Genomic DNA, 17,131 nt, shown 5'->3' on the forward strand with positions numbered 1-17,131 from the left:
TTAATTTTTCAACTGCTATTGTAAAAATATATTAGGAGCTTTGTATTAAATTTTCAAATCTTAGATTTAAAAAGAAAACCCTTTATGAATTTCTATCCAAGATAATTTGAACATGGTCGTAATTTTTATGTATTTAGTCAAAATTTGAACTTTAAATTCTTATAACGAAAAATCTTGCCTATGTACTTTTAATTTTTTCAACTGCTATTGTAACAATGTGTTAGGTGTCTTGGATTAAATTTTCAAGCTTTTCTATCCAACAAATAAATTTTTATCGATATTAATTTAAAAAAACTAATAATGTTCGAAAATTGCATATGCCTTTAAATGGTTTAACTTAAGTCGAAATTTTTGAAAATTGCATGGTGGATAGAATATACTTATATAAACATTCGGTGAAAATGTCATGTATCTATGGTCATTTGTTTGAATGTTACGTCAAAAACCAAAATCGATTTTGTCGAAAACTGATTGTGCGTAAAATTTCCCGATTTCCCTTAATTTTTAGTTTGTTTATCCCGATTATTTAGAAAAATATTAAGAATTTTTAACCTAAAAGTTTTACCAACTAGGTTCACTTTCTGATCAAACGAGGTACTAAAGTCTAAAATCGAAGCACTTTTACTGCCCCAAAACGTGATGACAGACACAAAAAAAAATACATTCCTCCTGAGCCTTTGGCTTTAAAAATTAGTATCCTTCTTTCCTCATCAAACAAAGACATTAGATTCATTTGGACCCCAGGTTATTGCAGCATAAAAGAAAATGAGGAGGCAGATAAAGTAGCATGAAATGCATAAAATAGTCCCGACAGTGAAATAATTCCCTTCTCATTGTTTGTTGATATAAAAAAAATAAACAGATATTGCATTGATGTATGGAATAGTAAATGGCACACAAACACGGTAAATAAATTAAGAGAAATTAAGCACTCTGTTGAACTCTGGTTGAAGTACAACTTACCACTGATCTAAACAGAAAAAATGAGGTAATTGTTAAAAGACTCAGAATTGGCCTCACGAAATTTACACATGGACACCTCTTGGCAAAGACAGATCCACCCCTATGCCCAACATGCAATGAAAACTACTCCATCAAACATATCATCGTCCACTGCCCAAACTTCAATGAAGCTAGGAAACACTTCGATATGCCTGTACGAAGCAATTGGTCCATTTTCCAATTACCATGATATAATCTTATATCTAAAAATATCGATTTGTATAATAAAATGTAAATTGTAAAAAATTTAAAATTTTTGTAAAAAGCTAATAACCTGTGCAATTGATGCTTAACAAATAAAAAAATAAAATACATTCCTCGCTTCACTCAGAATCTAAAATATATATAGTTTTATAACCGATAATATAATATCATTGATCCATTCAAAATCTAACACTATCAAATCAGCAAGGCTGGGCATTAACGAGTTAAAAAGTTAAAGTTAAGTTACTTTTAACTAAGTTATTTAACGAGTTACTTTGATTTTCAAAAGTAACTTCCAGCTTAACAAGTTTCTTTTTTTTTTAAACAACTTCTAACTTAACGAGTTAATTTATTAATTTGTCCTAATATAAATTTCATATATCTAAAATTATATTTTGATTTTTATAACTTATTGATATTATATATACATATATTTATATCATATATATAAAAATAATAATTGTGGGAATAACCAAATACTTTACGATATGAATGTGAGTGTTTTGCATTATTTCTATATTTGAAATTTCAATAGATATTAGAATAACGTGTATAAGTACAACTATCTACCTATATAAAATTTAGGAAACGATTTAAGAGTAATAATAATAGTATATGATAATAATATTTTATTTTATTCTGCTTATTCGCAGAAAATATGTATATATATATAATATATTATTATAAAACAAAAATGTTATATATGTGTAATTTATCTAATTAAATCCTAATAACATATTTAATAATTACAATTTACAAATTTAATGGGTATCAACTAGAAAAAAAATTTTTAAGTTAAGCCATCATTTTGGAAAACGTGTAGGTAAAAAAAATACATTGAAATAATTTATTTGTTTTGTTAGATTTTATAATTGTTTGAAGTATGTAAGTAGTACTTACTAAGTACCTACTGTAATTAATACAATTACATATGTTTATTGAAAATAGTTAGACTTCCATTATATTGTCTTATTTGTTAAGCTTTGATAAAAATGTATGATAATTTATTGTACATGAAAAAAGAAAATTAACTTATTTTTAACTAAGTTAAGTTACTTTTTTTTCAAATTAACTTTTAACTTTTAACGAGTTAAATAAATAAGAAAACTAACTTTAAACTTAACTTACATTTTTCTGTATTAACTTAACTTAACGAGTTAAAATAATTAGTTAACTTGCCCAGCCTTGCAAATCAGGTTTTATTATATTATTAATATTGAAAGTTCTTATGTAATTTTTTGGTTTCCTCTTTAAAACAAGTTATATTGGTGGATAATGAATTTATTAATTGTATAGGCTGGTTAATATATATCAAACTTGGGTAAACTACTAGTATAGTTCATGGTGTCTATATACATTCAAGTATTTGGATTTACTGATACTTTAGGTTTTCAGATGATAAAATAACTTTGTACAATATGAATAGTTAATAGTTTTCTGAATATAATAAATTAAGTACAACAGCCTATTGTATTATAATATTGTGATGTCTATCACTCAAACGCAATCTTTAATATATTTTCATTGTGCAGATAAAAGTTTTTTAACTAAAACTGATAGGCGCTAGTTAATTATTATACCCGAGAATAACTTCAAAAACTATAGGAGTTCATTAAAAATATCCTTAACATTACTAGAAAAATCAAATTTAAAAAGTAAATTAATACGGAAGAAAAAACTATTTATAAAAAACTTAACATAAATATAATGATGGTAGGTAAGTACTAAGTTGTGTAAATAAAGCGTTATTAATTTATATGAAAAAATATTCTTTTAATAATTTTTTTTTGACATTTCAAGAATGTAAATTATGCATGTCGTTCATACTTAATAATATTATAAAATATATTCATCATTTTTAATAAGTTTTAAGTTTTTTCTTGGAATAGGTATTTAAGAGATTCAAAATACATAATTTGTATTAATTTTTTGTTATACTTTAGTTTCAAAACTAACCACAAACAATAAACAAATAATTAATAAATAAACGCTTTTTATTCGTTTAAAATTTTAAATTCTAAAGCTTTCAAGAGAACCAGGCTATTTTAAAAATGTTCTTTTGTAAATATCTTAATTTGTATTATGTTACTAGTCATATAATTTTGGAAACAAAAAATCTAGTTTTACAATTTGATGATAGTAAATTTCCATGTAAATACAGGGTGATTCTTTTAAGTGGGTACACTAATTATCTCGAAAAGTATTTACTTTTTTCAAAATATTTTTTTACATGGTTTCAAGTTGTTAAAAAACCAACGTTTTTATTAAAAAATTATAATTTTAAATATTTTTTATCCTTATCATTTTTTAAGTTTTTACTTTTTTGAATGACAACATAGAGTTTTAATTTCATATTCCAAAGCAGAATATTTTTCTAAGTATTTTGATTCATAAAAATCGAATTTAGGACGAGTATTTTGTGAGTTATATGTATTTAAAGTTTAGACAAGCGGAGTAGTGGACAAACATTTTGCGGGGTAACCCCGTACTACGTATGAAAAAAAAATTGATAACTACTTGGATAGTAATAACTTTGAATATACATATATATACATATCATATATTATTGTGTATGTAGTTTAATACCTATAGGACTGTATCATTTTAGGGTTCCCCCTCAAAATATCCTTCGTTAAAAACATCCCAATTAAAAACATCCTAGATTAACTAACCAGAGACGGCCAAAATGTATGTAGAATTCAATATAATAGTAATTTATAGTTATCTCATTTTCACTATCTTTATATATTTTTTTCTTTTATTTTTTTTTAATTTTCGAGGCTTCAGCTGCTTGGTTATTAACCGGCGTTACATATTTAATTTACATTAATTTCTTACATACTTTCTTAATTTCTTCTTATTACCTATATTTACTGATTTACATATTAATATAAGTTAGAATATTGACTCAGTTCTGTTAAGTTGACGAAATTGAGAAGTTTTTTGGTCGTCTCGGGTGTGGGAGATAGCATCTCGTATAGTGTCTCAGGTAGTTTTAGTTCAATGCACTTTTCACTGAATTTACGAAATTCTGTCAGTATATTCTTGACTGTAATGATTGTTCCGCACGTCAGGAATGATGTAGGGTCTTCTTTGGCCATGAGATATCCGTGAGTCATGTGCGTGTGGCCTATTAGTATCGAATGTTTTATTTTTCTTAGTTCATTGTTATCACCAGGGCTCGGAAGTTCTAGCAAATGCATATTTTTATTGGTTGGTCTTAAGACATTCAGAGTAAAATACAAAATTATTTCAAACTTATCTAATGTCATATACGAAATTTTATTTTGCTAATTTTTGGATATTTGTGAGTTTTAAGTGCTATTTACAAACATATTTTATATAAAATGAAAATAAAATAAATTGTATTGAATAATGAATACCTATGCTAACGAAAACAAACATTAGGTACATTTTAGTTACTATTGCCGATCGCACAGGTTATTCCATTCGTTTCCAATAATTTAGTTATTTTTAAAATTTTATTAAATGTACTGCAGTTATCGAATTCGTTCGAAGGTTAGATAGAAAATGTTCCAGAGCCGGAAAAGTGCCTACTTCTCAAATATTTACTACCTATATCATATTTTATATAAAACTTGTATAATTTAAAAAAGTCTAAAAATTAGTTTATAAAAAAATTTTAAATAAAAAATGTTTGTTAATGAAATTTTAATTTGCATATTTTCCAATTTTAAGTGCTATTTATAGCGCTTGTTGTGGTGTTTTTAAGTGCATATTAAAGCGCTAAAAAATTACTTTATAAGTGCTATAACTTCTGAGCCCTGGTTATCACATTTAGCCCAGAGGTTTTTGCCATTCATCCATGTAGGTACTTGAATTTGGTTGAGTTTATCAAGTCTCTGTCAGATATGAGGGGGCATACTTCAAAAGCGGCGGTACCTGTTGTTTCTTTTGCTTTTTCCTTTCTTATATTATGCCACGTAATTAGGCACCATTAGAACTTACAAATATATTACAGTTATGTAGACCTTCAAGAAGCAAACATTGAAAAATACATATCTGGTGAGCTACCCGTTAAAAAAAAAGTTTACGAGAAGATGGACAGAAAATTAAAAGAAATGGTTCTTAACTATGAACATGTTACTATACTCAAGTAAATTTAAAAGGTATTGAGGGTAATTTTTCATTTAAAAAAAATCTTTATTACGTATGTCGTGTGTAATTTATATCTGTATAATTTTTCAATTTAAAAAATATTTTTTATGTATATTTAATTTAAAAAATAAAGTTAATTTTAATATAATACGATTATAATATACATATAGAAGTTGAAATATGTATTACCGAAAACGATTCAAATTTAATTCAAATTCATAAAATTATTTTAATAATACAAACAATATAAATATGAATTAAATTAGTATAAGTGGTCAAAACATGTTTTATTCCCTTATTCTCATCAAGCCAAACTAACGGTTGTAATTATTTATAGAAAAAAAATTGAGAGTAGTTAAATGCAACAATAGAAACAGTAAATGGTGTTAAAGTTTATTTTAACCATAGGTGATGTGTCAGAACAACATATTATTTTTGACTAATAGCTATTTTTTTTATTTTTTTTTTTAACCATGTGCACCAACTTTTGCTTTTATCTTAACCGAGTCACAAAAAATAATATTTTTAAATATACATAATATATAGGTAACATAATACATTGATTATGAATATAAAATTAATTTAAATATTTATATTTTTACATTTTTGAAATTTTTTTTTCAAATAAAACATGTTATTATGTAACATTACTAGATATAAATAAATTTAAAAAACATAATAACTATGCTAGTATGAAACTTCTCTCTTAACATTATTCTAATATACCAAAAAGGTGATTTTTTGTATAACCACTATTTTTCATATTTTTAATATATTTTTTTACATAATATTAAGTTATCACAGAACGAAATTGTTGACATCATATTCCTCAGAATATTGTTCTGAGCATTTCAAATTTCAATACACGAAAATCAAATTTTATAATCAATTATTCATGAATAAATTGTTTAAAGTTTAAAGGGGTGAATCTGTAAACCTACATTTCAAAGGATATCTTAATTACACTCCACTTAGCTCATCTAGACTTAAACATCTTATAAGTAATTGAATAGGATCAGTAAATACAATATAAATTAATTTAAATTACTATGTCAAATAGTTGTCTATAGTTCATGCAAATAAATACTTCCCAATCGATATGGTTAACAATTTAGTAGTATCGATTAGTATATGTTTATGTAATAGGTACTCTTAATACTCTAATTAGTATTTAATTGTGCTAAATGTTTTGATCGAATACGAATAAGTTTCATGTCTGTCAAACAATAATTATTTTCAAAACTATTTAAGTCAATTGAATATTTCAATCTAAGTTTTAAGATAAAATATATAGTTTTGTATAATATTTCATAAACGTGATTTATCTACTTGATTTAACTATGAGGAAACTCAATAAATTTTAAGACATTGTGGCGAAAAAAATAGCACATTATATTATACAATATACGCATGTCATAATTTGATTAATATTTCATTTATTAATCAAAAATAATATCGTTTGGAAAATGTTTCCTCACGATTGTGGATATATTATATTCACACATATTATATTAAATAAGTTTATATTCATTTATTTATGCATATAAGTAAAGTTAAGTGTAGTAATATTATTTTTATAATAATGATAATCTATACAAAAACAGATCTTACGCATTTAACACTAAAAGCGACTGCGTATTGTATAAATGTGATTTTCTAGTCAAGATAATTCGATGAAAACGCTATAAAAAAAAAACCCGTCGGTGTTTATTGCTACTACTCATATATTTAGTACTGAAATCTAACAATCAGTAAGTTTTTCAAATACAAAAAAGTTTTTCTTCGAATTCAGTTTTATAGTAAATTGCATGTAACTCGTTTTAGTTAAGCCGATTTAGTTAATGTTGTGGCAGTAGTAACTAAATTGTTATGTTAGAACATGTTTATGTTTTTCGTCGGCTGTACCTCATCGAACGGTCAATGATGGAAGATAATATTATGTGTTATCTATTTAAACTGGTTGATTATTTCAACTATGAATATGAATAACCTAGAATATTAATAATTATTGTATTTATATTTTATCCGGAAAAATCCCGACCACGAAAAACGACCAAGTCCTAAAAAATTCAGAAAAATGCATGTATCTACGGTAGTTTTGTTTAGATTTATCTATACCACTACAAATCTCAATGTTTTGTTAATTTAATTACTTTTTTTTTATTATTATTGACGCTTTAGAAAATGATTGTGGACTATGACCTCCTCCTCTAATGTAACAATTATGACTCACTTTCTTAACTAGAATATATACTGAAATAGAGATTTAAAGCATTTTTACTATCTCTAAAGGTGATGACAGATACAAATTAAACACAAATAATTGTATAATATACTAATAATACTTATATGCATCCATCCGTTTAGAATCTAACATCACTATTTGACCTCTATTACGGTGGTTAAAAGTGTATTTGTGAGATCCGACTGGGTGTTTTTAAACGAAACTCATGATTATTAACTCAAAAATTAAAGAAATAAGGATATAAGTAGCAAGCTAACCTGCTATGCATAATTTGCACATATATTGAAAATGTAATACAAATTGAATAATTATTTAATGACAAGGTTTATAACATATTTCGTTTTAATCAATAATTTTAATTATAATATCGATTTTATTAATGATATTAATTGGTGGTACCTACCAATACACTGCCTTTAGTTTGTGTTAAAAAATATTATCAACCTAGCTAACACTCGACGATCCCGTTAAAAATTAAAAATGTTATGTGATGAGTTATTTCTTTTAATTAAGTACAGTCTACGGAACCCAAAAATAATATTAAAACAGCTTAACATAGTAACGGTGAGTTTATATTCTGAAAAAACGGTGTTATTCTATAACATAATCTCCGATGTGATATTCAGACAGGAGAAATATGGCTGGCCACCAATCAACTGCTGTCGGGCCTTATAGATAAAGTGGAATTCTGAAACGTGGAAAGATGACCGGCTATCTAACTAGTACTTTATATTATGCCATCAATAATTGGTTAAACTATTATCACAGAAAAATAATTTTCTAAGACAATCTGAGTTTTTAAAAATAAAAATAAAAATTGTTATGGGTGTAGTGTAGTGCAGTAGCAAAAAAAACATTTATTTAAAAGTATGTTAAAATAAAAATAAAAATAAAATTATTTTTAAACCCATCAAATTACAGTAATAATTTTGAATTATTGAAACAATTTTTTTTTTATCAAATTAGGATATATTTACCGGAAAAGTACTTCATGGTCAAATAATATCCTTGCAAACTAAAACTATTATTCAAAAACATGTTTGGCTTGTTGTCTGTTTTAAATATCTGCAGGTATTAACAATAATAATTATCGCGTGGAGCTACACTAAGCTATACTATGTGTTATACGCTAAAAATGCATGCCATCCGGTGCACACTTACCCGGTCAGATTGTTCTGGTTTTTGTTGGCTGAAAACCGACCACCCAAACGTCTGAACAGATGTGGTTCTGCCGATGACCCATTCCTCCGACCATCCACGAAACTATCGTCCAGCAGAAATCTGGCTTTTTTTCGCAACAACTGGAATCAAAAAACACAATAATCACGTACCACACTTTCTTATAATGATTCTAGAATCTTATAAAAAGCAAAATTCTCAATACAGATAGATTAAATAATATTCAATTAGCCCTCACATATTGCAAAATACGAGTGAACTTGATTTTTTTTCAAATTAACATACCTACATAACAACATGGACAAATTTCTTTTTTTTTGTCATAATTTTATTGAAACGAGAACAAATTGTAAGCGATGTTCAAAATAAATTCTTAAAATATTAAGTCGACAATTTTTTAAGTGTTTTTTGAGTTTGATTATTTGGAGATCGGTGTCTCAGGCTCGTCCATATTATTAAGTTTTAAAAAAAAAAAAATGGAGATTGTCTGATTATGCTCAGTTTATTCCGATTTTTACTATAAATTAATATGTGATTTAAACTTAAAACTAATTTTTGAAGCTAATTGAAATCACAAAGTTTAAACAAAAAAAAAAATCTAAAAATACAAAGTTATATATTTTCAAAATTTGAGGTCTGGATAAATATCAATTGTTCACATTGAGCTTTTATAAATCCAAAGTTTGAATCCGATAGGTGTAAATCCAAGTAATCGTTTGTAAAGGTAAGTTTGTCTTATGAATTTTACAATGTACCTATGTGATTTCAAATAGTGTTCAGTTTGTATTCTTATAACAAATCGATGTAGAAATCTCGGTGATTTTTTTTTTTTTGATAGACGCTTTATTATAATGGTGTTGTATCTATAAATAGAATTGACTTGTCTTTGTAAGAGTATTAAAAGATCATTAGTATGTGTACTATCATTACCACTTGACGATAAGTGAAACACTCATAAAATACATAAACGAATTTACACACGCCCATGCACTTGTAATTTTCAACAGCAGATCAAAATACTTGGAAACAAATTTATGGCCACGAATTTTCTATATGTCTGACAAACATACAATTCTTACCAGTAGTTCGCCATTATAAATTATAGGTATCTAAACAAATATGCTGGGATTTATGAACAAGTCTAATTTTAGCTTTCAAGCACCTTTTTAATATTAAACAGATTTTTGTCAAGAATAAAACTTGAAGATTATTATCAATTTTTATATTATATAAATTATGATAAATTATTTATTTAAAATATTTTTTAACCAATAAAAAGTAAACTTTAATTTTTTTAAATTGAACAATCACAAGAATTGTCAAAATGTTAGTCAGGTGTTTGGAATAGTCTTAAGTTAAATTGTATGATAAATATATAAGGTTTGCAGTAGATAGGGATCTTTTTATCGTTATCAATGTCATGATAATCTTTAAAATAAAACATCTGCGAACATGAACAATTAAAACGAAAAATTATGTCATAAACACTTCGTATACAAGTCTCATATATCCTCAGTGTCGATAGAGATTATACATTTTAAAGTCTGTTGAACATATACCTTCTACCAAGGTATATACTCGTATCTATATAAGAGTAGAGGTCACTTTCATCTTATATTCATCAATTGTGTTACGTCAATAGAGAAACCAACGAAAAATTATTTTTACGACTGATATAACGTAACAAACTAATAGAAAAATAGAGTATTAAATAGGTACGTCATTAAGCAATCATATATTTCATAATATTATCACGTACTATTTATAATCAAAGCGAAATTATTGATCAGCTTACGCCTGACGAATAAAAAACGAACACACAAAAGTACTTTAACGGATAGGTTAGTATTGATGATATAAAATTGAAGTATAAAGATTAATTTCATCATCTTCTACCTCAAAGATAAATTAGCACTGAAAAAATGTTAGACGCCAATGATGGCTATTATGTGTATAGGTACCTACAAAGTATGTCGTATTCATAAATAATTTACAACGAAATGAATTTCAAAAGAATTGATTTTGTCAAAAATTGGTGTTATGATATAATTTAGGTCTCTGTTTTTCGTTAGATTTTCTCAACTATTATGAAAATTACTGTTAATTTTTAACTTTTATTCCTTCAAAATAAATACTAAATCGAATAAGTTACCAACAAAGTAATAACTGTATACAGTGTTAAAATTTCTGTAATTTGATAATATTAGCACAGAAAGAAAATGTATGTATTAATAATACAAAAATGTCAAGTGACAGTTATAAAGGAGATTTTATATGTTAAAAAGTTTAAATTTGATGTCATGAAAAAAATAAAAACCTATTTGAGTAAAAATAAAACAAAAGCAAAGATGAAATATTAAATATTATACATAAATGTTTTTAATGTGTATATTTTCTTTGTGTGCAAGGCTTATGATGCATAACGTGTAAAACTGTACACTTTGAATATATATTTTACAATTTTTGTATAGTATTCGATTCGATTTTTATATAACTAAGTATGATCAACGTGTGGAAATGAATGTAGATTTTATTTTATTTATACATATATGTCGTCTCAACAACATGATTGTTATCAAGCAGTGAATAAGTTTATAGATCCATACTGACATTTAATGACTACAAAAAATATGCTCTGTGTTTATTTTGTGAACAACGAAGAATCATTCGTGCAGTTATGTAAGGCATTTTCAAAAATATTATTGAAATGTCCCAGATCAAGATGACGACAGTCAATAAATTTACTGATTTTTAAATGATGATACATAATTTACCGATTTTTAAAACTCTTAGAAAGTTTATAGATACGTTGTTTATTCATACTTAATTCTTACAACTCATCTATAGGTTTAGTACGAGTTTATATTGATCATATTATGTGACTCACGTTTTGTGTACATTTTAAATCTCAGTTACGATTAACAAACACATTAAATTACTTATTATTTTGGTAATAACATTAAATAAATAAACACAAAAAAGTGATATTGTCATACTTTGATATTGCAATGGATATTTTCATGTATACATTAACCCAGAAAAAAAGTATAAAAAAAAGAATAATACCTATAATATTCAACCTTATATACTATACTACGACAACATTTTATTTATAAGAAAAACAATAATTCAAAATAATATTGATGATGAACAATATTTTCGATATTGGTGTAAATGCAGTACAGTTTAAATAGGTACATCGCTATCAATATCAACATAAATGAATTTCTATGTATTATTTTATAAAAGAAAAATTAAATAATTTAATCAGATATCATCACTTTATTGTAAAGTAAATTAAATAGCACAATATCATTTATAATATTTGTGTTAGGTATTATTTATTGTTGTGATATAAATAAGTATAATATAAAATAATAAATTTATATAAAAAATTGTGTTATGATGGTAAAAAAGTTGACGATGGATGTATTTTCGGTATGTTGGTATTCAAAATTGATACTGAGTTGGAAAAAAACAAATCAAAATAATGAATGAAAAATAAAAGCGTACATAATTGATTTATTTATGAATAAAGGATAATTGTAGTAAACTGTATAAAGAATAAACTTATTCTGATTAGTTTTATTCGTGATTAAAACAATTATTCAGAATAAATGTATTCGATAAAATCATAAATAATATAATATTTTTTTTAACTCGTGTATTATACTAATCGCAATCATGTAGAAATGAGTAGAGCCTTATCAAGACATTATAGGTTGCTAGCAGAAAACTATTATATAATATAATATTATAACTATTAAAAGCAAATGTGTAATTAAATCACAGGAACAATAAAAATAATTTTAAATGTCAAAATATGTATTATAAAACTTTAGTACATTTCTACAAAAAAATAATTTGTAATTTTTTTACAATACATTTTTTTTGTAAAAAATGTTCACGAATTTAAAAATACCGGTACTTAAATTATGTAAAACGTGGGAGAGGACCTTAGCCCCCAGTTAATATAGTTGTATTTGTGATTAATGTTGAACAGGTACGAGAACGATATGATTTAAATTATTACCGTTATTTAGGATTTAAATTTAATATTTATATAATTTAGGGAATAATGAATTAATGAATAACCAATATCTAAATAATGAATTAAATATGGTAAATAAATATCTCCCAACAATGAATAATTAATAATAATTAAAATATAAATTAATAAAAATATAAATCAATAAGACAATAATAAAATTAAAAATAAATCAATGAAGAATAATTATTTGAATAGTTCCCAACTCTAAATCGATATCGATATGGGTATATAAAACGATATGGATACCTACTAATAAAATATCATACTAGAACACTAAAAATACATTAGTTAAATATTCAACGAATTTAAGTTATACTAAATATACCATACACGTTGGTAATTTTCACAGAGAAATTATTAGTTTTTATAAATTTATTTCCAACCTTTTTGCCTTTTTTTATGTGTATCTGACTGGCTGTATTGGTAATTATTATTATTAGACACCTACCAGTGATAAATAGGGTGAAGTATTATTGTAATTTAAAATACAATATGGGTAATTAAACCTTATGTAATGATCTATATAAACTCGGTGCTGACTGTCGATTAGTTTACTAGTGATCAATAATCACGTGGAAACGGAAGTTATTCAGAAAAAATACCGTCCGTGATATTATGTAAATACACTTGTTATTACTACGATGAATTATTTAAATTAGGTATATGCATTTAAAAAAATAAAAGCATTTTGTATGTTTTAATGTATTATTAGAACGTTCGCATTTATATGGTTTAAAAATTTGAGAGGCTCATAAATAATTGCTTCCTAAATATCAATATACACTTGTAATTTAAACTGTTTTGGATTCTGAAGACTTACAATCTACGTTTAAATTGCAAATTATTAAAATGTGAATAAACATTATTAAAATATTATCTTGTTTTTAAATATATCTATTATACTCAAATATTAATATTTTTTAAATTAAATTTATTTATTCATCCTAGGCTCTATAATTATGGCCATTAGATGTTTATAGGGGTGGAAAGTTGGTTTGGAACACGTATTGTATGTTTAGCAAGAATTTTGTTGCAACGATAACGATGACCGGTGTGTATACACTCAGAGCGCGTACGCAACTGGATGTAGACAATGAGCCATACCAAGCCACAAATGCTATGTATACTGATATATGCACTTTTTTTAAAAATAATTAAAAATAAATAAAAATATTTGGCGTTAATCGAGTAGATATTATTATAATATTTAATATGATTTTTTGCTTATAATTACGTCCTAATGATAATGTTTAAAACAACTCGTACAATTCACCGTTCATCTTACTGTGCTTCTTTATAAATTACAATGATTTTACTCCGTAAATACCATAAAAAACCCCAACTCTAAAATTATTTTGTAAAAGTTTATATCTCAATAATAAAATAGTTTATTTCCTATAAAACTGGAAAGTAATATATTTTTTCTGACATCATCTAAATTATCAACTATTACAGATTATATTGCTTGTATTAAAGTTTATCGTTGTTTAGTTAACAATATTATAAGTGTTCAATAATTGTTTGAAAAATAAGAAGAAAACTATTAAAACTAACATCTTACAACAAATATTTTAAATGACATACCCATAGTCTACATTTTATTTCCTATCTATTGTTTATACATCTGCTCTTAATTCAACTGCTTAACTACTCCATCTTATTTTATGTATTTTGTATTATTCTTAACCTGCAGCACACGCCTAATAACGCTAGTTACCTAACCTATATATGTCATAACATGCAAGTATATTGTATTTATGTGATTTTAACAAAGTTTTAGAATAAATAAACTAATAGTGTAACAATAACCATAGTTTAGTCGTTCAGAGCTAAGAACACGGTAAATAGAATGTATATCATATATTTTACAGACGGTACTAAAAATGCATATATAGACCAAAAGTTGGAGTACAGCCAAATTGGGTAAAAATGTATATAATAGTTTATTATATATCTATTATTATGTTTTAAATATTTTTTAATAATTTTTGGTTGAGTTTCATATAGTTTTAAATTTAATCCACTCCGTCATCACGAAATACACTGCATGGGTTGACAGTTTTAAATACATAATTAAAATAACAAAAAACAAATTCTATTATGGTACCTACTAGATATAAATGCACTTTTATTTTACTATTGTGTTGCAGTATATTGTATTATTCAAAAAAAAATATTTTTTTTTTTTTTAATGATAACAAATAAAGAGGTAGAGTAAATAATTACCAAGCAGACTTTAGAATACGTATATTTTTAAATACTATTCCATTTGAGTTTAAAAAAAAATACCCGGATTTAATCAAGATATTATTTTCAATATTTAAAAAAATATAAATAGTTTTGATAATTATATTTTATTATATTATGATTACAACAAACAAATAATTAAAAAAGTGGGTAAGTCGTGTATGTCGCTCTGCTGTACATTAGGTTACAAGTGGGTTACTGTAATGGATGGAATTAAATTTGAATCCAATGATATTATATCATTGTATACAAAAAACAATTCTGAGCGAAGACGGTTTATCTGTCTAGGATATATTATAGATTATTAAAAATTTTCAAATCTTAGATTTAAAAATAAAAATATTTATGAGTTTCTAGTTTGAAATAATTTGCAAATTTTCGTGATTTTTACATATGTTGTCAAAATTCAAACTTTGAATGCTTGTAAAAAAAAAATTGTGACTACGCATTTCTTTTATTTTTCAATTTTTATTGTAAAAATATATTATGAGCCTTGTATTAAATTTTCAAATCTTAGATATAAAATGAAAATTTTTTATGAATTTCTAGCTTAAAATAATTTCTGTATTTTCGTGATTTTTACATAATATGTTGTCAAAACTCAAACTTTGAATGCTTATAAAAAAAAATTGTGACTATGTATTTCTTTTATTTTTCAACTTCTATTGTAAAAATATGTTAGGAGCCTTCTATTAAATTTTCAAGCATTTCTACCGAACAAATAAATTTTTATCGATATTTATAGAAAAAAAAACTAAAAAAGTTGAAAAATTAAAATGTCAGTAAACAGCTCAAAACAAATCTAAATATTTTGAAGATTTTATCAAATATATAAAACGCCTACATAAACATTCAGTCAAAATTTCAAGTATCTGCGGTAATTTGTTTTAGAGTTACACCAAAATAAGGAAATCGCTAAAAGTGAAAATCCAATGTTGTAAAAATTTAAATTTCAAATGCTCGTAAAAATTTAATTTGAATTTCCGGTGGAATTTTTATTTGTGATAAAGATTGAAAAACTTGTAAGGAATCTTGTATTAAATTTTTAAATCTTAGATTTAAAAAGAAAATTTTTTATGAATTTCTACCTTAAAATAATTTGTGAATTTTCGTGATTTTTACGTATTTTGTCAAAATTCAAACTTTGAATGCTTATAAAAAAAAATTGTGACTATGAATTTCTTTTATTTTTCAACTGCTATTGTAACAATATGTTTAGAGCCTTGTATTAAATTTTCAAGCTTTTCTGCCTAACAAATAAATTTTTATCGATATTAATTTAAAAAAAACTAATAATGATCGAAAATTTAAAATGTCTATGAATAGTTCAACTTAAGTCGAATTTTTTTGAAAATTGCATGGTGGATAGAATATACTTATATAAACATTAGGTGAAAATTTCATGTATCTATGGTCATTTGTTTTAATGTTACATCAAAAACCAAAATCGATTTTGTCGAAAAATGAGTGTGCGTAAAATTTCCCGTTTTACCCTTAATTTTTAGTTTGTTTTTCTCAATTATTTAGAAAAGTATTAAGAATTTTTTACTTTTGACCCCCCAAAGTACCAATTAGATTCACTTTCTGATCGAACGAGGTACTGAAGTCAAAAGTCGAAGCATTTTTACTGCCCCAAAACGTGATGACAGACACAAAAAAAAAAAAACACACATCATGGTAAAATCAATAGGTACATTCATCGCTACGCACAGAATCTAAAATGTCAAGTATTTATGATTATTCGATTTTGAGTAACACCAAAATTGATATTATTAAAGATTGATTTTGTGTAAAAATTCTCATTTTTCTTTATGCTTTTGAAAATGTTCAATTAGTAAACTGAAGCAATATTTTGATATAGCAATACCTATATATTATGTATATTTTTCGAATTAGCTGCAATATCTCAATTATACTTATCGTATACATTCACTCGACGAATAAAACACATTATTGTAAAATCAGAACATTCATCGCTCCGCTCAGAATCTAAAATAGGTATTACAAAATTATACGTTTAATGAGTATGAGAACAAATTACAATAATGTAATATAAACATATTTGTAATTTCTTAATATAGTCT

At 25.0% G+C, this 17,131-nt stretch overlaps 1 protein-coding gene across 2 annotated transcripts in view; it reads right to left on the reverse strand.

Annotated features, from left to right (window-relative positions):
- The window catches only part of 5-HT2A (5-hydroxytryptamine receptor 2A), a 94,639-nt gene that overhangs the window by 15,935 nt on the left and 61,573 nt on the right, over positions 1-17,131 (reverse strand). For both annotated transcript variants that reach the window (XM_089219991.1, XM_089219990.1), the window contains exon 5: positions 8,732-8,871. In XM_089219991.1, coding sequence (XP_089076117.1) covers positions 8,732-8,871 — 140 coding nt within the window. The remainder of the gene's footprint in view (positions 1-8,731; positions 8,872-17,131) is intronic.

Source organism: Diuraphis noxia, unplaced genomic scaffold (genome assembly GCF_037042655.1).
Source record: "Diuraphis noxia isolate RWA-SAM2 unplaced genomic scaffold, SU_Dnox_SAM2 contig0002, whole genome shotgun sequence".
In the NCBI taxonomy this organism is placed as follows: Eukaryota; Metazoa; Arthropoda; class Insecta; order Hemiptera; family Aphididae; genus Diuraphis; species Diuraphis noxia.